The following is a 26,369-nucleotide window of genomic DNA, read 5'->3' as shown; positions in this document are numbered from 1 at the left end:
TGGAAAGCTAATAATAACAGTTTAAACAACAACATTGAAACTCCAGTTCAACTGCTGCCATGGAAACAACAGTTCGGTAAAATTCTAGAAAATTGTGCATGTCAGTATCTATGGCAACAAAAGTTTCAGAAGCAACTGCAAAAGTGTTGCTGCAAGAATGTGTCAACTAGAAGCCATATACATGGACGAGCGTGACATGGCATTTACATATTATTAAACCTCATGCTTTGCACTTCATTCTGACACTTAGGACATCATCATCATCATCATCATTATTATCAATAAAGACAGCCATTTCTTCAATTCGCAAGTCAAACTCCAGAGAATTTTTATTAAGAATGCTTTTTCTGTAAAATATTTTTGACACTTTATGCATTAATAAAAGCAGCCGGGATTGGTAGAGACATGGATATGTTGGTGATATGATCATTACCTGTGCCTGAGTGGGCAATGACAGCTCCCTTGTCAGCTGAACCTGTCATATTCATGAATGATCAGGGACTTCCACACTACATGTGCAACCAGCCCCAACATCCTTCAGCTTGGCTTACAAGCCATCACAATTCTTTAGGGCACTGAAAGACTGTCAGTGGGTTAGTTTGTAGGTAACCCTGCTCTTTGGTCCAATGGCTTTTGGTATTTCATCTTTCTTCTTGGAAAAATTCATGTCACACCTGCCCTATAAGTGGATATTATATTTTATATAAGGTGGAAGACAAAGTCTGAATGGGTTTCTTCAGGGTGGCAAAACAGAACACATGTTGGCTCAATCATTCAGACAATAATTGATTTATTTTAGATTACCGGTAATAATATTTCCACACAAGCAACACTCACATCTCTTCTAGAAGTTTTTTTATTTTTTATAAAATTCATAATTGTCAGTTATTTCCCCTGATATATTGTAATGACAGTCATAATGGAGTTTACATTGCATTAGCGTTGTATACTTGAGGCTAGTTTTGTTTATTTATTCATTACTGCCATTCCAGCATCTATATTCATGGTGACAACAGTTAATCTACACACAAGTCAGAAGTCAATACACAAGTTGGGGAGGGCCAATTTACCTAACCTGCATTTCTTTAAGAAACCATAGTACCTGGAGTAAACCCATGCTGACAGTGAAAAAACATTAAAATAGCTAATTGGGTTTTTAAATCAGAACGACTCTATTACATTTAAGACGTCCATGGTAAATAATTCAATCAATTTTGTTCCATAATGTTTTTATTGTAAAGTGTAAAATCATGAATTGGATATTTCTGCATAAAACAATTCAATAAACCAACATATAAACGTTTAACAACAGTCATAAGTTCTCAAGCATGTTATGACATATGGTTATGATGAAACTACTGCAGCACAAACAGCTCTGTGTACAGGATTAGTAAAAACAATCTCCCTATAATTAGGAGCTTTGGGTTTGAGTTTCACAAGATGTCATTTGTTTTATTTTTAAAATGCTTTTCGCACCACTTCCCTGTGCAAGCCAGATTTGAGCACATATAAAGTGTGTGTGCTACAGACTCATGCACTGTTACACCACAGTCACTGATCTCCATAAATCTTGTTGATTGCTTTTGTTACTACTGTATATTCCTAAGCATTTTCATTCCTTATATTCTCATTTTTTTAGCTAGCAATATTTCTGAGCTTAAAGTATTAAATTTAACATTGTGGAAATGAGGAGCTCAGATGCAAAAGCCGCTAAATGCCACCTCGGTCAAACATGAGATATAATGATATTAATCGAATGCTCTGGGCACACACTATACGTTCATCAATAATGTTCTCATACCCACGCCCTGTCTGTTTTTCTCAAACTTGTTTGAAATGTATTGCAATTGTAGACTTGTGCAAGTCTGCAGGGTGGAGTAATGGATAATAAGGCACCTTTAAACATCATCCACAACACCTTTATGATGCAAGTAGGAAAAATCTTATAATAAGACGTTAAATGCATACTAACAGTGCAATACAAAAAGTATTTAGTGCAGAAATGTGTGGTAAGGACAGAACAGTGTACAATTCTTCTCTAAGCAAAACTTTAGCATTAAATCTGTATTTCATTTTGTCATGTCCTCCTAATGTATTATAAAGTTCAGCTTGAGCTGACAGAAAAGCGGTAAGAAGGGATGAATATCAATAAGAGATGAATATCTGTGAAATGTCTGAAGATGTAGTAAATTTGCAACTTACTTTGCACCACTAAATTATTATTTTTAAACAATTTAGTACCATATTTTAATCTCATAAATCAACATTTAAAGACAGCCACAAGTCTTGGAGAAACCCTCCGATGTGATTGGTGGATGAGAACTTCTCTTAGTGATGTTATTCTTTATTGCCATGATATGTTACATTTTGGAAAGTGGTGGTGGCTCCTTTGTAGAGTGGATTATTAGCCTAAAAGACAAAAGACAGTTTCAACATCATGGATATGCAAAATATTGATCACTGAATAAGCTCAAAGCATTAATGTTTCATATCAGCAGACATTTATTACCTACTTTAATTGATGGATGGATGTGTTTTTAGAGCTTTGCATGTTGGCTTTCAAATAAGAAGATAACATGACAGCATTCTAATACAAAATTATTTGTTTATGTTCAGCTGAAAAAAGGAAGTCATCTACATCTACATATGGGATGCCATGAAGGTAAGTAAATTATAAGATAGTTTTCATATTTGGGTTAACTATTCCTTTAATAGGATATGGTTGATTTATTATGGTCATAGATATAAATGAGATGTAAATGTGCCCAGCAAAGAATTTTGCATTTATACGATTTTTAAAACAATTCAGGTTATTTTGGCTAGAAGTGGGTTACTTATACCCGGAATATGTTGGGTCTATAGTTAACCTCCTAAGTGAAATGACGACTATTGCTTGCTGGGTATGTGTGTGTAGGGACGGATTAATGCACGGGTCTATAATGCACGTGCCCATGGCACTGGGCCATGGCAAATTTAGGCTATTGTATGTACACGTTTCATGTAATTTTAATTAATAAAATGGCACTAAATTCTGTAAAATAAAGTGTTTTTAATAAATGCTTTACAAATAAATTATGCCAATGGATTTCATCACTGTTGAGAGCAAGTAAACACAACGTTATGCAGTCACGCGTACCCAGACGTCTTAAATGGCCATATAATCCAAACTGGATTTTGATGACGTGAAAAAGTTTTCCCAAAGGAAATCTCAAAAGATCAGTTAAGGTAAAACCACCTTTTTTATACTATTCCTATCACTACTTTGCACCTTAAAAATGCGTCAGATGAGATAAATTATAAAATGATTTTTAAGAAAATTTTTTTAGATAATAATAAAGATATCTAAAAATTCTTAAGATGCTTTATCTTGATGAGCAAAATGACCCAAGAAAATAAGTCTAGTTTTTAGACCAAAAATATCAAATTTAAGTGATTTTGTGCATAAAACAAGCAAACAAATCTGCCAATGGGGTAAGCAAATTTGAATTTTTCTTGAATTAAGTGTTTAACAAAAATGTTAAAGATTTTTTTGCTTACCCCATTGGCGGATTTCATTTGCTTGTTTTATGCACAAAATCACTTAAATTTGATATTTTTTTCGTTTAAAAACTAGACTTATTTTCATGGGTCGTTTTGCTCATCAAGAAAAAGCATCTTAATTTAAGAATTTTTAGATATTTTTACTGAAAACAAGACAAAAATACTAAGATTTTTTTTTCTTGAAAAGACTTTCTTACTTAGTATTTTTGTCTTGTTTTCAGTAGGAATATATAAAAATTCTTAAATTAAGATATATTTTTTCGACAAGCAAAATGCCCTAAAATAAGTCTAGTTTAGACAAAAAAATATAAAATTTAAGTAAATGTGTGCTTAAAACAAGCAAAAATATTTGCCAATGGGGTGAGAATTTTTTACTTGAATTAGGTGTTTAAGTAAAAAGTTAACTTAAAAAAAAAATCTCACCCCATTGGCAGATGTTTTGGCTTGTTTTAAGCACAAATTCACTTAAATTGTATATTTTTTTGTCTAAAATCTAGACATTTTTATTTTCTTAGGTCATTTTGCTCATCAAGAAAATGCATCTTATTTTAAAACGAGATATTTATACTGAAACAAAAATACGAGATGGTGCCAGGGGGGCCCCAGTTTTATGACATTTATGAAATACTATCCTGAATTCTGTGTAATTAAACCTAAAAAAACCAAGGCTACTAACCAAAAGCACTACTTTTTGTATAATTGAATGTTTTTTTATTAAAATGTTGAGTTTTACAACAGTTTTCTGTCACAAATTTTCTTTGGGGGGCCGCAAAGGAATGCACCGTACACAAGGGGGGCCGCACGCTGAAAAAGTTTGGGATTTTCATTGCTAATCTAAGATACATTTTATGTAATATATGCAAAGTTGTATTTTATATATGACATTTCTGATTTTGCAATAATAAAAAAACAATTAAATAAATGTGTTATTAGGAAAAAGTAAATGCTTTGGTAATACTGCTTGTTTTTGTAATGCATGGATTCGTCTGCTAAATGCGGAAATGTAAATAATATCAGGGATATTCCCCTGTAATATGATTAGGAAAGGTCAGTAGTTTTTTTATCTTCAATAGGCTACTGGTATGATAAAAATGCCATTTTCCGCGTGAAAGTAAATAATGTGTGCATTTATATGCTTTTAGGCTCAATTGTAAATCTTATATTGCAGTACAGGTGCAACACTGTTGTCGAAAAATATGTGGTGCATATTTCCCAGGGCACTTCAAAGTCATAATTCGTGCCTGTGTGTGTGTGTGTGTGTGTGTGTGTGTGTGTGTGTGTGTGTGTGTGTGTTGGTTGGTTGGTTGAAGGGGTTTGGGGGTGGCAACTCACTGCTTCCCACTTGGCCTTGGCTTTCTCTTCCTCAAACTTAGCAAACTCATGGCGGTCATGAACGGTGACCAGGAGCTTCCACAACAAGAGTGCTAGCAGTCCAAGCAACAGGATTGCACCAGTAACAGCAAGAACAACCACCAAGACATCAGGACCCTTAGGACACTCTATCAAAACAGATCACCGGAGAGGGAGGGAGATAGGGATTATTTATATAAAAAACAATCGTTGATTTGGTTGTTACCGTTCAGGTTGCAATTTTGTTCAAGACACACTTGACCTGTAAATATTGTATATTTAGTTGCTTCTGTGCATGTGAATGTGTAGGGAGTGAGGGATATCACTTTAATAATGAAGCATAAATAAATTGGCATCCAGTACAAATTTTTAAGCATTTTTTTCTATTGCGATTGTGTAACAGGGAAAAATAACACATTTGTATGGTTTCTAGAAAAACACAGACATTACCCTGTACTGTACCATCTCAGCCAAAGTGTTGTGTTGGTGTGTGTGTTGGTGTGTAAACGTGTGAATCACACTGCTTTAAAGAATGTTCGACATCATGTCAAGGCATGTTACATTTAACAATGTCTATTTCTCTTTGCCCTTAACTCGCCTGGTTCTTTTACAAGATACAAGAAGGACTTTCCACTGGCATCTTCATAATACTGGAAGTTTTGCACACAGGCGTCCTCATCTTTGTAGCTGCAGTTCACTGCGTTCTTCTCATGAAACTCTGGAAAAAACAGATGGCAAATCAACAGGTGAACAAAAATACATATTGTCAAAAAAGTAAATGCAAATTACAGTTTTTTGTAAATAGCTTGCCCACTAAAGTATACCAGCCTCTCACATATATCTAATCTTCAGAAAAATATGCAAAACTGAAGGCACATTGGTTGCTAAACACTTCTCCTTTTGCAACTGTAAAACAAACTTTTTGCGATACACTGCACAGTCCTATTAGACAAAGTCTAATTTTTTTAGTGAAAATCAGGGCTTTGAACCAGATTTTTTCCTAATTGGTTCGTTCCGAACAGAAACAGTATTTTAACGTTTTCGGTTATCAGTTCAACCCTAAAATTGACGTTCCTAAACCAGTTAGAACAAAAAATAAAGTTCCCGAAACTGGTTAATAGCGTTTCATGTCAGCTGTGGGACATACAAATAAGTGCTGATCATTAGGACATTAAACTTAAATTATTAGTTTACGTAATTTCCCTTTAGTCTCTATCTTGTCATCAAACATTAAAAAGGCTACATTATGTAAGCGGCAAAACTCTAATTCTGACATACAGATATGACATTTGTTGAGTCCACTTAAATATGCGCACACACACAGACGGAGGATGAATTCCAAACAGCGCTTTGTTTGTCGCTCCACATAAAGTGAAAATGACGTTGTTTTTTAGTGCTTTATTCGCAAATGCATTTTAATGAACTACAGTATCAGACACAGTAGCACAACTCTCTCTCAAGTTTATACATCAAGAGTGCTGATCTTTTGAGGGCATAGGGATAATCACGTTTGATTGGAATTGGACCGGTGAGTCCGATGAGTGAACTTCACCGAGTATTGCACAGAAATCTTGTCAAAAAAAAAAATAAATAACGGTATTAACCGGTTACCATTATTTTAAATAAACAATTCTGTTCCGGAACATATATATATATTTAAAGTTTCTGGTTTCATTTCTGTTTCTGGCAAAACATCAAAAGTTTCTGGTTTTCGTTTTCGTTCCGTCAACCGATTCAAAGCCTTGGTGAAATTATATACTCTTATGCATATACAGTCGTGGACGAAATATTACCCCACTTGGTAAATGTGAGCAAAGAAAGCTATGAAAAAAATCCACATTTTTCATTTTGAGCTTTAATAATAAAAAAAAGATGTTTCATTGAAGTAAAACAATAAAAAATGTGGGGGGAGATTACACTATGAAATAAATAATTTTCTCTAACACACATTGAAAACAATTATTTTAAATTTTTATGTGTAAAATATTTATATTAACGTTTTCTTAGCACACAAAGGTGACTAGAAACATGATGTTGTCCAGTCATAACCTTCAGTTTCACAGGAGAAGAAATATGAAGGAACACAAAACCCAAATCCAATGAATCATTCATTACAATGGGTAAAACCAAAGACACAAGCTACACAAAATAGAAAGTGGCTTTAAGGTGTGTTTTTAATGTGTTCAGGCCAGGACCCTTATCAAACTTGCGAAGTTGGGGGCAGATCTGACAATGTATGCCTGAATTACAACAGCTTCCTGTTTTATGACAAAACATCACGCTTTAACAGGCCGTCACGGACACGCCCCACAACGAAAAGTCAAGATCTTCGCAATTTATCACCACAAAGGGCTTAACATCAGTCTGACCAGATATGATGATGATTTGATTAAATTTCTAAGAGCAGTAAATCACGCCATAAAACATGATGGAACTATGATGGAAGCTAAATATTGGCATTGAAATGTGTTCAGGCCAAGACCCTTATCAAACATGTGAAATGTGAGGCAGATTAGACATTGTATGCCTGAGTTATAACAACTCCCTGTTTCATGCGAAAATGGTGAAATTTGTCAGGCCGCCACGGACACACCCTCCAACGAAAAGTCAAAAGCTCCTCAAATTAACCTCGCAAAGGCCTTTAGATCACACAGACCAAATATGATGATGATCTGATTAAATTTCAAGGAGGAGTTCGTTAAAGTATGAAGCCTGGAAATGGCGAAATTTGCACAGAAATCACAGAGAAAATTCAAAATGGCCGACTTCCTGTGGAGTTTAGAGCTTGGTTCAAGAAGAGGCAATAATTGTGGCCAAGGTGTATTTGAAAAAAAAAGTATGATGTGACCCCCCCACACACTTTCAAATTTTTTTCATAAATGAAACATTGGATTTTGGTGAATTTTATAAAAGAAAAGAAAAAGGAGGAATTTATTTTTCTAGCTTTCTTTGCTCATATTTACCAAGGGGGCTAATATGTATTTGGAGCATTGTGCACATACATGAGAAACTCATGTGCTACACTGCACGTGAACAAGTGAGTAAGCTAATTGAAGTGTGAAATGTGAGGTGTGAAGTGTGTGTCTTGGGTTTTGTGTGTAGATTAAGGCAGCAAAGTTTCAGAAACTGTGTGCAATGAAGTTGCACTGTTATTAGTAAAGAGTCTGTTAGTGGAGTGTGGATGTTCCATCTCAGGATGAGATTAAGAGATAGATATTAAGGATCGGTTGGTTGTTGGATGTCGATATAGGCTATAGATGTGTGTGTTTTGCAGTAGAGATTACCCAGCTCATCCACCGGCACAATCTCATCTCTGCAGATGTTATTGCAGTTCTTCTCAAACAGATCTCCTCTCTTGTAGTGCTTACACTCCACACACTCTCTGCAGAAACACACATACACAAACAATTGATGTTTGCACAAACACTTGCGCATATACACTCACTGACCACAGTTTTAGGAACACCTGTTCAATTGCTTGTTAACACAAATCAAAAATAGATACGCAGTTAGCGGCAGTTGTGTGGATGAAAATGCTTCCTTGATGTCTGGTTCAATGTGATAGATGGCAATAGTAGGTTTCCATTGAAACATAAAGCAAAGTTTTTCAAAATTCACAAAAAAAAAGAATGCGAATAAGGTGCGTATTGGTAACCTAGCAACCAACAGTAACTTAAACAAGGCACGCTTAGAAAATGGACAGGACTGCATTTAGTTACGATTTGGCAAGTTATAAATTTACTAGCAGTGCAGCTGGTAATTGCCAAAGCTGTGCAAAGATAAAGAAATGCTGAATTTTTGATGCAGGTGCTAGCAGCAAGAGCACCGCAATGACGTTGAGCCCCATATATGGGAAAGACTACGTTAATACAGCTAGACAATCCGTCACAAGCGAGTGTAAAAAAAAATTTTGAATTAAATGGTGACGTTTCACAAAACTTTTTAAGATCAAAGTCAAATAAATCTACAGAGTGTCTACAGAATACATATCTGAAGTTCCAGCTCAAAATATCATATAATTTATTATAGCATGTTAAAATTCCCACTTTGTAGGTGTGAGCAAAAATGTGCCCTTTTTGGGTGTGTCCTTTAAAATGCAAATGATCTCTGCACTAAATGGCAGTGCCGTGGTTGGATAGTGCAAAATAAGTGGCGGTATTATCCCCTTCTGACATCACAAGGGGAGCCAAATTTCAATGACCTATTTTTTTACATGCTTGCAGAGAATGGTTTACCAGAACTAAGTTACTGGGTTGATCTTTCTCACATTTTATAGGTTGATAGAAGCACTGGGGATCCAATTATAGCACTTAAACATGCAAAAAATCAGATTTTCATGATTTGTCCCATTTAAGGGATTTTTATAAAAAAAATTTGGCATTTCCATCACTCCTTTCTTATGCGATACTTTAAAATCCACATAAAATCAGTGTGATGGCGCAAATGGATGCAGGTTGATCCTCCAACAAAAGACCAGTGGTTGGGAATTGTAAACGAGGTGTACCGTATGGAAAGTCTAACTTTCTCTCTCTGTAAGACTTGGGTTGGTAAATTGTATTAGATATTGGGATAAATGGATCATGCACATCTACCATTGAGTGTGATACAGTAATTTAATCATTGAAAAAAAGAATGCTCCATTTTGTTAACCTATGATGACCCTTTTATTTATCTTATTTTATTTATCTTTATTTTTTCCCCCTTGTATATGTGTCTGTGTTCTTTGTTCTCAATAAAAATCAGTGTGATGAAAACCCAGCTAACTTAAATGACAACTCATTACAACCAAGGTATGCAGAAAACTATCTCTGAATGCACAACATGTCAAACCCTGAAGCAGATGGGCTACAGGAGCAGAAGATCACACTGGGGTTTTTTTTAGAACAGGAAACTGAGGCTACAATTCACACAGGCTCGCCAAAATTGCACAATAGAAGATTGCATAAACGCTTACTGCCTTGATGAATCAATGCAACATTTCAGATATGGTCCAAATTTGATATAAAACAACATGAAAGCCTTATATCAACGGTTCAGGTTAGTGGTGTAATGGTGTGGGGGATATATCTTCTTGGCCCCTTAATACCAGTTGAGCATTGTTTTAACACCACGGCCTAGCTATTGTTGCTGACCATATCCAACCCCTTAAAATCCCAGTGTACCCATCTTCCGATGGCTACTTTTTCCAGCAAGACAATGTATCATGTCACAAAGTTCAAATCATCTCAAACTGGTTTCTTGAACAAGACAATGAGTTCACTGTTGTCCAATGGCCTCCACAGTCAATCCAATAGAGCACCTTTGAGACGTGATGGAATGGGAGATTCGCATCATGGATGTGCAGCCAAACAAATCACTATTAACTGTCAATATGAACCAAAATCTCCATCAAAAATGAGCTAATGATATTAACCAAATGCTCTGGGAGCATACTATATGTCAGGGTTCCCCAAATCTTAGGGTAAGTTTGATTAGGGTTGGACCTAAACTCTGTAGTGCTCTGGCCCTCCAGTGTAAGACTTGGGGAACCCTGCTATACGGTTATCAAATACTTTCCCTTCAAATGTGCTTAATCCCATCTTCATGCCATTCAGAAATACCTGGTTGTTGGTAGAATCCATTACATGAAAAGCCTGATAAAAATGCTCAAGAAAATATGTCAGACGCACTTTTTGCATTGTTTTTTCTCTTTAGGTTCATCCTCGCTTGTACAGCAAAAACCTGAACAACCATGACACATGACGACAATGACAAGTGCACTGCAACTTACTTTTTGATGGTACAGGCATCTGGGCAGGTGGGACATTTTTCACAGGTGAACCCATAAGCTCCTGGCTGAGTGCACTCACAGACACCACACACACAGTGGCCCCGCCCACTACACAACAATCCTCCACTCCCCATACAGGTGTCGGTGCGGGTCGAACAGTCACAGATCTCACCAGACCAACCTGAGTGACACTGACAGGACCCACAGTTGCAGTCGCCATTGCCTAATGGAGACAACATATACATGCATTAATAATGAACAAACCTCAGAAGCATGATTTTTGTTTCAAGCTATCTTTAAAGATTTTTAAAGAAACAGTTAAACTAAAAACAAAAACTACTCATTTGTCATTAATCTTGAGTAGGAATTCACTGATATAATCTATAATCGTTATCCGCAGATAAAAGCAAATTTTTCTAGACTATCTGACATTGGTCAGTTGTTTTAAAACAGCAGATGATCAGGGAAGATTATATCCTAGCAATCAAAAGTGATAGAAAAACACATTAGAACTTAAGAATGCTGTGTGATTATTTTCAATCGAGCGAGTGACGACAAAGTCTGCACTTCTAGGATTTAAAAAGTTAAAAGCAAAACTATCAGTATCTATCGGTTTTGGTAGGTGCTTTTCATCATTTCAAAATATTTCATATGTCAACACATAAAATTGGATTGCATCATGAGTAAATTTTAGAGCAGTTAAGCCTCTTGATTATTTGGGTGTGTCTATTGTACGTTTCGCGCATTTATATACCCAAGGGACACACTTAATGATGATCTTTTATGCATTTTTGACACACCCACAAACACAAAATGATCTAAGTCAATGAGCTATGTCTAAGAAACAATTAAATCTAATTATCTTTATTTCACAAGATCTATCACATGGTACAGAACAGTAAAGCACTTTTTTTCACTCAAAAACTCACTCTCATGATGTTACAAATTCTTTGTTCTGATGAACACAAAGGAAGATATTTTGAATAATGTTTGTAACCAAACTGATCAGAATCGTTCACTTCCATAGTACTCTTTTTTCCGACTATGCAAGTCAATGGTGCTTCTGATTGGTTTGGATACAAACATAAAAAAAAACTTCATCAGAAAAAGAAATTGATACAGATTTGAAACAACATGAGGGTGAGTAAATGCAGAATTTTCATTTTTGGGCAAACTATCCCTTTAATACCTGACAGACATTTTTTTGAGGCAGAAAAAATGGCTGACTTCACACTGAATCCAAAAAGACTAGAAAGGTCTAGAAAGCATAACATTTATTAAAGTGCTTAGTGCAAAAATGTGAATTAAAAACAGAGAAACATGAGCAAACGTTTCTGCAGATTGCTATCCTCAGTGCTCAATATGCAACAAGCAAGCACCTTCTTAGGTAGGGTGACCATACGTGCCATTCTTCCCGGACGCGTCCCGGACAGGATTTCGGTGCGTCTTCCGGAAGTCGTATTTGTCAACTACATACGTCATAGAGGACTATTATTATTATTACAGAAAAGCAACCATTAAAGGAATAGTCTACTCATTTTCAATATTAAAATATGTTATTACCTTAACTAAGAATTGTTGATACATCCCTCTATCATCTGTGTGCGTGCACGTAAGCGCTGGAGCGCGCTGCGACGCTTCGATAGCATTTAGCTTAGCCCCATTCATTCAATGCTACCATTTAGAGATAAAGTTAGAAGTGACCAAACACATAAATGTTTTTCCTATTTAAGACGAGTAGTTATACGAGCAAGTTTGGTGGTACAAAATAAAACGTAGCGCTTTTCTAAGCGGATTTAAAAGAGGAACTATATTTTATGGCGTAATAGCACTTTTGGGAGAGCTTCGACTCGCCTGAAAAGTCCGCTCCCCTTCTCACTCTCATAATGGGAGAGGGAGGGTGTTACCGCGCCGAGTCGAAGTACTCCCAAAAGTGCTATTACGCCATAAAATATAGTTCCTCTTTTAAATCCCTGTGATTTTAAATCTATGTATAGATTCTGGGCTTAAGCATCAAAATCCTCTTTCCTAGAGCAAATACGATAAAGCCTTAAAAATTTACTGTAGGGTAACCCACCTTAGGAGACTATTCTTAGCTGCAGAGGTGGAAAGTAACGAATTACATTTACTCACGTTACTGTAATTGAGAAGTTTTTTGTGTACTTTTACTTTTTTGAGTAGTTTTTAAAATCTGTACTTTTACTTTTACTTAAGTATGTTTTGTTTAAAGTATTGTACTTCGCTACATTTTAAATCATATCCGTTACTGAGTAAAAAAATATTAAAAAAAGCAAGGTGATAAAGACGCGCCACGGATGATTGATTGATGGGCGGGCTGGGCGAACGCGCAAAAAGAACAATGGAGACGGACGAGACAGGCGCGTGCTAATGCAGACCCGCCTCAATTTAATTCTTATTAAAGAAACCACTGGCCATATTTAAGCGACCACTTTCCACTGACGCAAAGCGAGTGTTTCTTTTTATATGAAAGGTAGGATTCATGCTCTTGAGTAAGTAATAAATTGCCGACCGGGTTTTTACCGCTCATTTGCACAATGCTTTTTTAATACCATGCACATTATCTTCCGAGGTCTAGCAGCTTCGCGTCAAGTCAAACACAACTTCAGAACGTCCTCGAGAAGATGTCATATTATTTTTGCTTCAAAAGTGCATAACCACCTGTAAAGATCATTAAACAATTCCATAAATGTTCCTACAATTAAAAACAACTAGTTTGAGATGTATATTCCCTTGTCGTTTTTGAACTATACTAGAATCCTCCACCTCTCCCCGCTGCAAAAAAAAGTAACTTTTACTCTGAGTAAAGTTAAAATGACTTACTTTTTACTTTTACTTGAGTAGATTTTTAGACCAGTAACTTTACTTTTACTTAAGTAAAATATTATTAAAGTAACTTTACTTTTACTTGAGTACAATATTTTATTACTTTTTCCACCTCTGCTTAGCTGTGTCTTTTCTATAAAGAGAGGAAACGATTTGTTTATCAACAAGTGACATACAAGTATCCAAAAAACTGACATTTGTTGTTCCAACCTCATGAGTAAATTTAAACGATTGTCTTAAACAATTCATGTATAGAACAAATGTTTCAAAATCACTTGTAGAGCTTTTGTAAATGACAAAACAATCATCAATGTACCTCTTAAACAAAATTATATTATAAAAAAAAAAATTGTTATTGAAAACATATTTATCCTCCAAAAAACCAAGGTATAAATCAATCTTTAAATAATACTGGTTTTCAAATAAGAAATAATTTTTGGTGAGAACTATTTCACCCATTTCAATGATGAATTTGGATGGAAGGCCATCATCTTCAATACGTGAATCAAGGAAATTTTTTAAGGCCAATAGACCTTCATGATGCAGAATGTTAGTATATAGTGAAGTCACATCCATAGTAGCAAGTACATCCTGTTCAACATTATAAATAGTTGATAAACAGAGGAAATCTGCTGTATCTCTAAGATAACTAGGAAGGGATGTGACTAACGGTCTCAGAACAAAATCAACCAAATTTGAGAGTGGTTCAGTGAGACTATTGTTACCGGCTACTATAAGCCGTCCTGGTAGATTAATCAAGCTTTTATGTACCTTAGGCAGAATGTAGAAAACCTAACAAGGGTTTAAGTTTTGTTCCATATGAAGCCACAGACCCTTTTGGCACCAAGATTGAACTTTTCAAATTTTTCCGGACATTAAGACTCAAATGTTTCTATAAAAATGCTCATTCAGACCAAACATATGTAAATGTGTATAATGCAAGAGCAAAATTCAAACCTACCAGTACTTTTTGTCCATCTAATTCATCTATTGATACATACACTGTAAAAAATGTCTGTAGAAATTACAGTATTAATGGGTGTTACTGGCAACTAGCTGCCAGTAACTTACTGTAGATTTTACATTTATGTTATTTACTGGCAACATTTTGTTCAAAGTTAAATGAACATGAAACATTTTTTGACTTTATCTTCTACAGTAAGTTACTGGCAACCAGCTGCAAAATTACAGCAAATTTTTTAGAGTGTATTGTAGGCTAGTGGAAAGGGATGTGACTAGTTTATTTGAGCAGTCATCCTCAGAACAAAAAGTTCAATTTGATAAACTCTAAAAAAGAGGCTCTTGACAGATTGTGTCGAAATAAAGATATTGTAATTAAACCTGCGGATAAAGGGGGGGGGGGGGGGTTTGGTGCCCCGAGGGCTTTATAATCAGGAGGCTCTTCGTCAATTAGAAAATTCCTCCTACTCTCAAGTTTTACCATCAGATCCAACAGCCCAGTTTCAAAGAGAGATTGAGATGTTTCATCAGGAAGCACCTGCTCAGTTATTGATCTCTGATAAAGAGTTGCAATACTTGTTCAATCGTTCTCCAAGTAGGCCAGTTTTCTACATTCTGCCTATAAGGTACATAAAAGCTTGATTAATCCACCAGGACAGCCTATAGTAGCCGGTAACAAAAGTCTCACTGAACTCTCAAATTTTGTTGATTTTGTTCTGAGACCATTAGTCACATCCCTTCTTAGTTATCTTAGAGATGCAGCAGATTTCCTCCAGTGTTTATCAACTATTTATAATGTTGAACAGGATGCATACTTGCTACTATGGATGTGACTTCACTATATACTAACATTCTACATCATGAAGGTCTTTGTAGGCCTAAGCAAAAGTGTGCCGTTTCTGCGTGTGTTCTTTAAATGCAAATGAGTGGATGAAGTGCAAACACTGATCACAATGATGATGGTTTGTTGTAATTAGAACTCAATTGTGCTATCAATTTTTTTCTCTCTCTCTTTCTCTCTGCACTAGAAAGCAGTGCTGTGGTTGGATAGTGCAGATTAAGGGGGTGTTATTATTGTAAATGGCCTTGCTACCTACCTCACAAGCTCGAACTGATTTTGCCAAGTGGTTGATGTCCTCAGGGCAACATATTGTGTTGACCCAAGGACAAGATTTTTCTAAATAAAACCTAAACCTACCCCAAATCCAAACCCTAACCATAACCAAACCCTAAAATCAGAGGGACATGATAAGTGAAAAACAACGGTCTAGAAACAGCTAATCCTTGTTGTAAGCTTAAACTTAAAACAAACTGTAAACTTATTTCTGAAATCTGATTGGTTGATTGAAATGTTGTCCTGAGGACATCAACCACTTGGCAAAATCAGAAGAGCCTACCTGACAACACAGGCAAAATATGAACAACCTTATTTTTCACATGCTTGCAATGAATGTTTTACCCAAACAAAGTTACTTTTCACATTTTCTAGGTTGAAGCACTGGGGACTCAATTAAATGAGGCATTTAGCACGGTAGACGCAATTCTGATTCATTCTCGCATTTAGTTCATGCTAATGGCGCAAATTGAGCGTCTGACGTGGTACGCGCGAATAGTGCTTTTTGTGCATTTGACGCGAATTTGCGGCTGACGGCCGAGTTGCATTGGCCTTAAACAATTCCTTGATTCATGTATTGAAGATGATGGCCTTCCATCCAAATTCATCATTGAAAAGGCTGAAATGGTTCTCACCAAAAATTATTTCTTATTTGAAAACCAGTATTATTTACAGATTGAGGGCACGGCCATGGGGGCTACTATGGGGTATGACTATGCCAATTTATACCTTGGTTTTTTGGAGGATAAATATGTTTTCAATAACAATCTTTTTTTTGATCATATAATTTTGTTTAAGAGGTACATTGATGATTGTTTTGTCATTTACAAAAGCTCTACAAGTGATTTTGAAACATTTGTTCTAAACATGGATTGTTTAAGATCATCGATTAAATTTACTCATGAAGGTGGAACTACAAATGTCAGTTTTTTGGATATTTGTATATCAATTGTTGATAAACAAATCGTTTCCTCTCTTTAAAGAAAAGACACAGCTAAGAATAGTCTCCTAAGGTGGGTTACCTTATAGTCAATTTTTAAGACTTCATCGTATTTGCTCTAGGAAAGAGGATTTTGATGCTAAAGCCCAGAATCTATACAAAAATTTTAAAACAGATGGGTATCCCAATATATGGCTTGATACTGCACTTGAGAAAGTTTGTAGTTTACAGGAACGGGAAGAAAGCAACTTGATTGTAACTAAAAGTAAGCAAACCTAGTCTTGTGTTTTTAATTCCACATTGAGTCCATTGAGTAATGATGTCAGGAGGATAATTAACAGTCACTGGCACATTATTCAAAGTGATCCTCAGTATGTATTTTATGATCCACCACTTTGTGTTTCTTCCAGGAGTTCTAGTCTGAGGGATAAACTTGTTCATGCAGACACTCATGTCTCTTCTCCGACTACTCGAACTGATGCCCAGGGTCATTTTTCATGCTACAGATGTACTTTTTGCACAAAATATGTCAAATGTCAATCATTTCTACATCCTCGTACACAAAAAAATATATAAGATCAAACAACTGATAACTTGCAAGAGTACATATGTGATTTATATCGTCATTTGTATGTTCTCTGTTATATGTTGGCAAAATCACACATGCTTTACGCACCAGAATGATTGAACATACTAGTGCAATTCGTAGACGTAACGATACATCTCCCATTTATCGTCAATTTAATCGTGCCAAACATTCTTTGTCTGATATGAAGTTCATGGGCATCGAGAGGATTTTACCTCATAGAAAAGTGGAGAGAAACAAGAAACTGTTACAAAGGGAGGCCTTTTGGATCTTTGAACTTAAATCTTTATTTCCTGAGGGTATGAATGAAGAATTTGAATTTTCTTGTTTTCTGTGATTTATTTTCTGTAACATTATTTCTGTATGGATGTTTATACAGTTTATGTTATGTTAAATTTCTCTGTGATTATTGTTGCATATTGAACACTGAGGATAGCAATCTGCTGAAACGTTTGCTCATGTTTCTCTGTTTTTAATTCACATTTTTGCACTGTGCACTTTAATAAATTTTGTACTTTCTAGACCTTTCTAGTCTTTTTAGATTCAGTGTGCAGTGAGACATTTTTTCTGTCTTCTACATATCCTTCTTTGTTCTAAGCATCTGAAGAAACAAATAGTAAACTGAGAGCGCAACAATTTTCTCTAGACAATTTTTTGTCCACATTAGTATGTGTGCCACATAATATTGAATACAAAAACGTGTAAACTTTGCATTCATGTTAATGTTTAATCCACAATAGAGATAACATTTAATTAAAAATGTAAACGCTGTACCCAGTACTACTATTTGTCTGACCTACTTTTTTTCAAAATCAAGCCTTGCTTTTTAAACCTATATCTTATTATATGCAACTGAGCAAAGACGAAGATACAACATGACCTGTAAAAACTTAGTCAGTCATGTGATCTCTATTCAGCTCACAGAGTCACAGGTAATGTGCACAGACTTGCAGAATTGACCGTAATTTCACAACAAATCAAGCATAAGTCTAGCTCATCTGTACGGTTGTGTATGTGGTTACATAACCTAATATGGTGAAACGCCATCCCTGTGCTGAGTTGAAAGTGACATCACTGAATAAAAGGCAGGTACAAAAATCTATGTGCAATCATCCGAAATATGCATTTAACGTAAAAGGGACATTGCAAGACTTTTTTAAAGATGTAAAATAAATCTTTGGTGTCCCCAGAGTACATATGTTAAGTTTTAGCTCAAAAAATCATATAGATCATTTATTATAGCATGTTAAAATTGGCACTTTGTGTGCAAAAATGTGTCGTTTTTGGGTGTGACCTTTAAAATGCAAATGAGCTGATCTCTGTACTAAATGGCAGTGGCGTGATTGGATAGTGCAGATTAAGGGGCGGTATATCCCCTTCTGACATCACAAGGGGAGCCGAATTTCAATGACCTATTTTTTCACATGCTTGTAGAGAATGGTTTACCAAAACTAAGTTATTGGGTTTATCTTATTCATATTTTCTAGGTTGATAAAAGCACTGGGGACCCAATTATAGCACTTAAACATGGAAAAAGTCTGATTTTCATGGTATGTTCCCTTTAAAAGACTACTGTGTTTGTACATGTGTGTCTGTGTAAATAGTTTCTGGAATTTCCATCTACTGTTGACCTCACCTGAACACAGCTGTCCTTTAGAACGAAGACAGCTGAAGTCATCACATTCACAGTACGGGCCCCAAACCTTCCCGAAATCATTCGCGCGACAGGCACACTGGCCGCACACACAGTCTCCTCGTCCACTACAGGCCGCTGTCTCCGGGTTGGGGCTACACTTGTCTTGTTGACTGGGTTTATATTCCCAGTCGGAACACTCGCACTGAGAGCCCAGTCGACCCGGATCGCACAGACAAATGCCGCACTCCAGAGTTCCGTTGCCGTGGTGACAAGAGGGGCTCGCCGGTTCGGAAAACTGCTGACATTGGCAGTCACACTCAAACTCAACAGTGACCTCAAGAGAGTCTTTGAATCCCATTGTTTTTATGGTGAAATTTTGTCTCTTCTCTTTGGGACAACCATGAAGTTTTGCTTCAATGCTAAATGAGACCTAAGAGAAAGAATACAGAGCTTATATTAAAAAGCAAGAGTCTTTGAGGTATTCACAGAGACACACCTCATATATCTTATGGCATATTAATTTAGGAGTTATTTATTTTGTAAACTCTTTGTGAATTAGTTTGTTTTCAGGAAGCATCCTTATGCACAACTATAAAACTGCACCAAATTTATACTAAAACCATTCCTTAATGATATTGATCAAATGACTAATGCATCAGGCGAGCCTACCTTATCCCCAATTTTGAGTCCGGCACAGGATCGGACACCTGCAATGACCTCTCCATTCAGACAGGTTGCATTGATGAACAGCGATAACTCATCCGGAACATCCAACAGCTCCAGCTCAACCTTGGATCTGATCTTCTACAAAGCCAATAATCACTTAAATTAAAGAGCAAGTTCTCTAAGTAGCTTTTGTCTAAATGACTCTTTCGGTTCCTGCATTGCATTAGCAAAACAAAGATCATGGCAGAGAAAACACAATTAAGAAAATGTAGAGATGGGTTTGAACAAAGTGTCTGCCAAATGGACATGTAGATGTGTTCTCTGAAAAACGTCACAAATCAAAATAATGTGAGGGGAACGTGGAATAATTGACAACGGGCCGTTGAATTACTCGAAAATAATGCACACCCAAGTTGGTATTGTGGCAGGACGACAAGTGGAGTTATACCACAGAGACCACAGTTATACAATGGTTACCACAGATATTGCTAAGGCATTACTCTGGTGGTTATTTTAAGACATTTGATAGGTCAGGTGTGCGTTTATCGAAAAATAATGCAATTTTTTCACCAATTAAAATAAAGCGTTTAACAGCCCCATGATATAATGTTACATAAATGAATTAGTGACTTAAAGGAACAGTATGTAAGAAATGTATATCAATTAATCGTAAAATGGCCCTGATATGTCACTAGACATTAAGAAATCATTTTCATTTCAAATACTTATATCACTGACAACAGTGGTCTGGCCAGGATATTGTCATTTAAAAAGTGGAGTTGCAGCCCTCAACTGATGTTTATGTTGTCATTTTGCGTATTGGCCACCAGTTGTGTGATTGCAGTACCAGTTTTAGCCACCAGTTGTGTGATTGCAGTACCAGTTTTAGGGCCAATCTCATTTCTCTGTCTTACCCCTTCCCCTTTGTCTTCGTCTTCCCCTTGCCCCTCGAAACCGAGTAAAGGGGAAAGGGGTAAGACAGATCGTTATTCTAAAAAATGAGACACCACTTGATTACCGTTTGCGTCGACCTTCCCTTGCCGCTAACTGGCTGCTACGTAAACAGACAAGCGTTGACAAACAAAAAAGAGGCCGTTGCCTCAGGTTGTGGTATCAATTGCCTGAGCGGAGCTCAACAAATAGCACATAACTTAGCTGCTAGCTAGCGCCTTAACTAGCGATTCAAAACAAAAACATTACAATTAAAACCGCTTGAACATTTGATTAAAAGTATCATAAAAAATGAGTGTCATAATATAATCTCGATTAAACTGCAGAAATAACGTTACTTTCATTTGTGCGACTCCTTGACAGTTCGACGTTCATCAATAAAACGTCTTGATGTCGGCTCTCCTGAGATATTCCTACGTTAACGTTTACCCCTCTCTTTCAAGTGTGCTCCTTATCACACTTCGTTTCAAGGGCTATGTATCCCTACGCCTTGGCCCTAGCCCTTGATCAAACTGAGAATTGAGACACCCCTTCACCTCACATGAACACGCAAAACCGAGGTGAAGGGGTAAGGGGTAAGACAGAGAAATGAGACGCACCCTTAGCCACAAGTTGTGTGATTGCAATACCAGTTTTGTCCACAATCCTACATACTGTTCCTTTAATTAACACTTTATTTTGATAGTCCACTTTAGACAACTATAAGTAACTTCGCAACTGCTTGTCAACTACCAGTCATTATTACAATATAAGTAGACTGTCTGGTTAATATCTACTAACACTTTATTGTGATAACCCACCAACAGACGCTGTACTGTCTATAAGTAACTTTGCAACTATAGCTGAATATGTAAACATTTTATCGAAATAAAGTGTCAGCGCTACTTACTGCATAAGCATCCAGAATAAGTTGAATAACATTTCCAGAGTCTCCTGATAGTAATCCCACTGCAGAGCCTGGAATCAGCTCACTGTAATTCTGTGACATTTAAGGAAATACGACAACATATGATTGTGTGTACACGTATATGTTATATATATGAAGGTGAGTTTTGTTTGCATTTAAACTCACACGATACAGTGACACCATTTCACTGGTAACAGCAAAGATGAGGTTGATATTATTCTCAGATATCTTGTCTGTGATAAGACCAAGTGAAGGGTAGTCCTACAAAACATATATGTTTAAATATCAGTATACTGTAAAAACATCACCCTTCCAAATATGTAAGGAATAATTGACGACGGGCCGTTGAATTATAAGAAAATAATGCACACCCTAAGTGGTAATGCGTTACACCGCGGGTGTGCATTATTTTCAAATAATTCAAAGGACCGGAGTCAATTATTCCGCTTATACCACGGTTACCACAAACATTGCTCTGGTGACTATTTTTAAGACATTTTAAAGGTTAAGCATGTGGTTATTGAAAAATAATCAACACCCATGGAATATTTCTCAGCCAATCAGAATACAGCATTCAGTAGGTCCGTGGTATAAATATATATAACATGTAGGCTGACCAGTATAGTGGACTTGTCATATTCATTTTTGCTGTTGATATAGCATTTCCCATCATGAGGCTGGACAATTCCGGCAAGTCTGGCATCCAGAGCCAAATGACTCCTATCATCACTAGTAAAGACCAACAAATGAGATGCATCTGGCCTCCATCCAATGTCCTTCTAAAAGAGAAAAAGAAAGTTGATTGTGTGCTATATATATCCATTGCAAACTGTAGTTTAGACAGTGGTGGCTCGTGACTGCTCATCCGAGGGGCGCAAATTCAAAATATTTGTTCAGAGTGTCGTGTGTTGCTTGCGTTTTTAAAATATGTATTTGTTGCGTCATGTGAACCATGTGCATCACGTGTTTTGTCAAATGCCTACATGTTGTGACGAACTTCACATCGAGCGCCCGTGAAAAAAGAAGTCACTGGCCGCCGCAGCGATACTGTTTTTTGTAAGGTATGTTTGTAAAAACTACTTCAATGTCCTAATGTAACTAAGGTCTAGTCCTGGATTAATTTATACCCTGTCTGGGAAACCACCCCTATATGTTTTATATATTCTGTATTTGTCAGTTTATATTGATGAGTGTGTGTGTCACCTTGCACACTACTGCTTGCAGTATGGCATCAAATCCTCCTTCGGGAGCATCTCTATTTCTGGATACTTTCTGTTTCTTCACTTCTTCTGTAAATCGTTCCACCTGCTCCGTCAGAGCGAGTACATTACGATAGCCAAATTGCGGGGGGCAGGTTTGACCCATCTTATATCAACGGAAACACAACAGGTTTTCATATGGTCTTCTTTATGCAAATGTGAAATAAACTTGAGGCTAACTTTAGCTTACTTATAGCAAGGGTTGCTGATGACTTGTTCGGGGTACGTATACATGTAAGGTGAGAGAGGTTTGTCTACAAAAGCTCCGAATCCCATGCGTAGATCACCGGTGACACTGCGTAAACCACGGGCCAGATCACTGCCCAGAGCATAAAGCTTCTGTAGGTCATCTTTCATGGTGTTGGTCATATCCATCAAGTAGTAGAGGTCAACAGGGTAATCTGCTACTTGCTTCACGGTGACAGTGAATTGCTGTGAATCATCTTAAATAAAGGTGGGAGAGCAAAATAATAAGTTGACTTATTAAACATTAAAGGATCAAGATTCATTATGTTTCATCATACCTGGCCTGAGGGTCAGGTGTATTTTTTGTGGTTGCATCTGAACGATGTCGCTCGCTAAGCCCCCAGCTCTGTCACTTAAGGGGATGTCCTGTAGAATCTTCATGCTACTGACTGGAAACTCGATAAACTTCACGCCACATCCGGACTGAATGAGATTGGCCTTTAGATCACATCGGGACAAAGCTGACGCTCCCTTTGCGAAGGCCTGACACATTGAGACAACCAAGAGTGAGGCAATTCAAGCACGCACTTGAATGTGTGTATAAACATTTGTGTCTATAAGGTGTTTGTTACCTCCTGAGAACACCAGGCGCAGGTAGGATGGATAGACAGACATTCTTTACATGTAGTGACTCCTCTAGAAGTGCAGATGTTAGAGCCTAAAACAGGATTATAATTATATTTGAAAACGCAGAGTATATCGCTCTTTAGAAGGATGAGAGCTCAAATGCAAAAGCTGCTTTATCCCGGCCTCGGGCCATTCAGAAATACCGTTTTGGCAGAATCCAACACGCGATGCCAATTTTTCAGCAAAGTCCTCTAAGATCTTGTTCACACTGTAAGTCCAAATCCGATTTGGTGCATGTGATGTTACAGCTTGTGTCGAGCAAAAGTGGGCATGCCAGATGAAGCCTTGATTCGCAGCTTGTGTTGTTAACGTTAAATCACGTGACCAATGACAAACGAAGCTTCACCTTCTGCTCATTCACATACGTCAAGGCCAGGTCTACAGGGGGGCTAGGGGGGGCATTGCCCCCCATTTTCCCTTTGCACCTCCAAAATGTCCAGCCAATCATAAAAAATAGAGTGTCTCTTTAAAAAATAGCGTCCATTGTTAGAAAACGCTATTTATGTAAGCTCCCGCCAACCAATGTCTGCGACAATGTCGGCGATATTGATGAGACACAGAATATGACTTATGTATTTTTTTTTTTTTTTGAGAGAGAGAGACAAATAAAGTAAAAGCTTCAGATCTGTTTTATATATTTTACATTGAGTGTTTTGGCTGCCCACCCAAAATTCATGAATGCCCCCCCAGTCCAGCAAGCCGAGTACCCGACGCTCTTGTCAGAACGTTTAAAGGGGGGGTTTAATGGTATTTCAAGCATTCTGACTTATTAACACAGTTATAGAGTTGTTTCCTCATGCTAAATGTAGGCAAAGTGTCAAAACAGCAGTTGGGCATGTTTCAGAGTATTTCTGTGCCGAATGCACTTCGCCAGGGTTCGTACAAGTTTCGGCTAGTTTTTTTCGATTACGGTTCTAACTGACGTTTCAGGGGTTTTCGATACGTATCACTTCTTTATATGGGCTTCCGCCGGAAAACTTCCCCCGGAAAACCCCGCCCAGCCGTCAGTCAGCGGGAGACCCTAGAGCTTGCTAACAGCTTATCACGCCACTCAGCTTTGTTAAATTTCAAAAGTCAACAATGGCACAACAAGAAGTGTGTTTTTGGATGTAAGGAGAAGACATCCAGCCTTATGGAAACAATGAATATAGTTTATTATCCGGATTAGCAGCGGAGTTTTGCGTGTGTGTTTGATGCTGTGCATTTTCAGAACCAGGTCATGACGAGTTGTCACGTGGTAAGTAAGACTTCTGTCTTATGTTGGAAATAGGCGCGTGTATATTATATAAATGACACGAACATGTAGTTAAGTTAAAACAGTGTTGTATAGTGTTGCATGACTCGTACTCGCTCCTCCTGCGGTAGTAACTCCTCCTTCTTCATTTTTTCGTACGCTATCGGAAAGATTCGGTAAAGCTAATCTTTCTTTTATAAATCTGATTAAACTAAAGACTCTTCAGAGATATAAAGGATGTCATACTACTCTATAGGTACTCCAGATTAACATCAGAAATGCAGAAACAGCGTGTGTTACGTGAGCTTTAAACCCCAGAAGTCCACTCCATTATCAGTTATTTGCATTATTCACATTTTATTCCCACATAATACTGTATAGATAATACTGCATGTACATACTTGTGTGTGAACTTGCGTGATTATTGAATAAAATACAGTATCGAAGAATATTAACTCATACTGGAATTAATTGCCACACTTGAATGAGTAAATACAATTATTATATTGACCATTTACACACACACATGTTGTCTAAGCTTTATTTGTACACATAATAATAATAATATTCATCTGAATTTCATCAGCTTTTTGCTTCATTGACGGAGCTTCTTCCAGAAGCGACTGCTATATGTTTTATTAACCAAATATTGCGCAGTTTTCAACACCCTCTTCTTGAGGCTTTGAATTATGGTTCAAAACAGTAAGGGAAGTATCTGTGCTTCATTCGAGACTTCATTTTCCCATCACTAAATATACAAATGGAATCAATCACATTTAGAAAGTACGAACGACCAAAAACCGCATAAAATCCGTTTTTTTTTTTCGAATCCGTTTCAGGTTACATCCAAAGGTGGTTTGAAATGCGTTTCAAATCGCATTTCCGGAAATCCATTTCAGTCTGACCACTTTGATCGCATTTGTCTAGCTTTTTGGTTACGTCATCCTGTCACGTCACGTAAATTTAACTCCAGCGCAAACTTTGGAACAGTCCATTTCTGACGAAATGATAGGGGTGTTTGGGAAAGTCTATGTATTGGGGTTTATATGATAGATGTTGAGGCAGTTTGTCTTGCCAGGGGCAACGTCATTGCCATAGAAACAGTGCAAATAATCAGCAACACGGCAGATCCTACAGGACGCACAGATCAGATCTGATTCTGAACAGTTGTGATACACAACAATATGGACAGTGAGTCTGTCAAATCAGATACAGGTATGCACCAAAATCAGATATGGACTGACAGTGTGAACAAGGTATAAGTGCACAGAAATCAGGCATTTCTATAACTTTTTCGTTGCCATTAAAGTGAAATCACTGAACCTAAACATAAGAGCCTAATAAAAATGCTATTTTGCAAGAAAACATGATGCAGAGGGTTTTGCATCTGAACTCTTCATATATATCCCATCATTCACACACACACACACACACACACACACACACACACACACACACACACACACACACACACACACACACACACACACACACATATATGTCTTGAACATAATTGAACATGATTTTAATGAATTATTGCTATTGTTAACAATAGTCTAAGTACACAACAACAAAACTAACTTACCCACAGATAAGGAAACTAGTGCTATAACAGATATCCAAACTTCTACCAAAGTAAGTCCCATTTTAATTTATCCAAAGCTACTGGCCAGAGAAAAACAGTCTACTGTTGTGGTTATCTGCGTCCTCTCTGGCTGATTTACTGATGTTTAAACTGG

General features: G+C 37.0%; 1 protein-coding gene across 2 annotated transcripts; it reads right to left on the bottom strand.

Annotated features, from left to right (window-relative positions):
- Window positions 1–1,212: 1,212 nt before the first annotated feature.
- itgb3a (integrin beta 3a) lies at window positions 1,213–26,369 on the bottom strand. Of its 2 annotated transcripts, none has more exons than XM_073857455.1 (15): window positions 26,216–26,369; window positions 23,342–23,427; window positions 23,048–23,252; window positions 22,719–22,966; window positions 22,468–22,635; window positions 21,882–22,043; window positions 21,430–21,525; window positions 21,247–21,336; window positions 19,410–19,544; window positions 18,741–19,170; window positions 10,661–10,883; window positions 8,175–8,272; window positions 5,489–5,608; window positions 4,873–5,039; window positions 1,213–2,409 (listed from the first exon to the last, which is right to left on the bottom strand). In XM_073857455.1, exons 1-15 carry the CDS (start codon window positions 26,274–26,276, stop codon window positions 2,338–2,340), a joined length of 2,361 nt encoding a protein of 786 aa, XP_073713556.1. In that variant the 5' UTR covers window positions 26,277–26,369; the 3' UTR covers window positions 1,213–2,337. The 2 variants fall into 2 exon arrangements, with proteins under 2 accessions (XP_073713556.1, XP_073713557.1); XM_073857456.1 differs by having other exon boundaries at window positions 21,882–22,040.

The sequence above is a fragment of the Misgurnus anguillicaudatus genome, chromosome 19, assembly GCF_027580225.2.
Source record: "Misgurnus anguillicaudatus chromosome 19, ASM2758022v2, whole genome shotgun sequence".
NCBI lineage: Eukaryota > Metazoa > Chordata > Actinopteri > Cypriniformes > Cobitidae > Misgurnus > Misgurnus anguillicaudatus.
Note: the sequence above shows the minus strand (reverse complement) of the source record. Positions and strands in the feature narration are given on the sequence as shown.

Excerpts from the sequence above, each read along its gene's own strand:
- itgb3a (XM_073857455.1), bottom strand. The coding sequence starts at position 26,276 with ATGGGACTTACTTTGGTAGAAGTTTGGATATCTGTTATAGCACTAGTT. Across the intron at positions 22,636-22,718 it reads AAGTCATCAGCAACCCTTGC|TATAAGATGGGTCAAACCTG; the intron begins TATAAGTAAGCT and ends TGTTTCCGTTGA. Across the intron at positions 21,526-21,881 it reads ATGACAAGTCCACTATACTG|GACTACCCTTCACTTGGTCT; the intron begins GTCAGCCTACAT and ends TATGTTTTGTAG.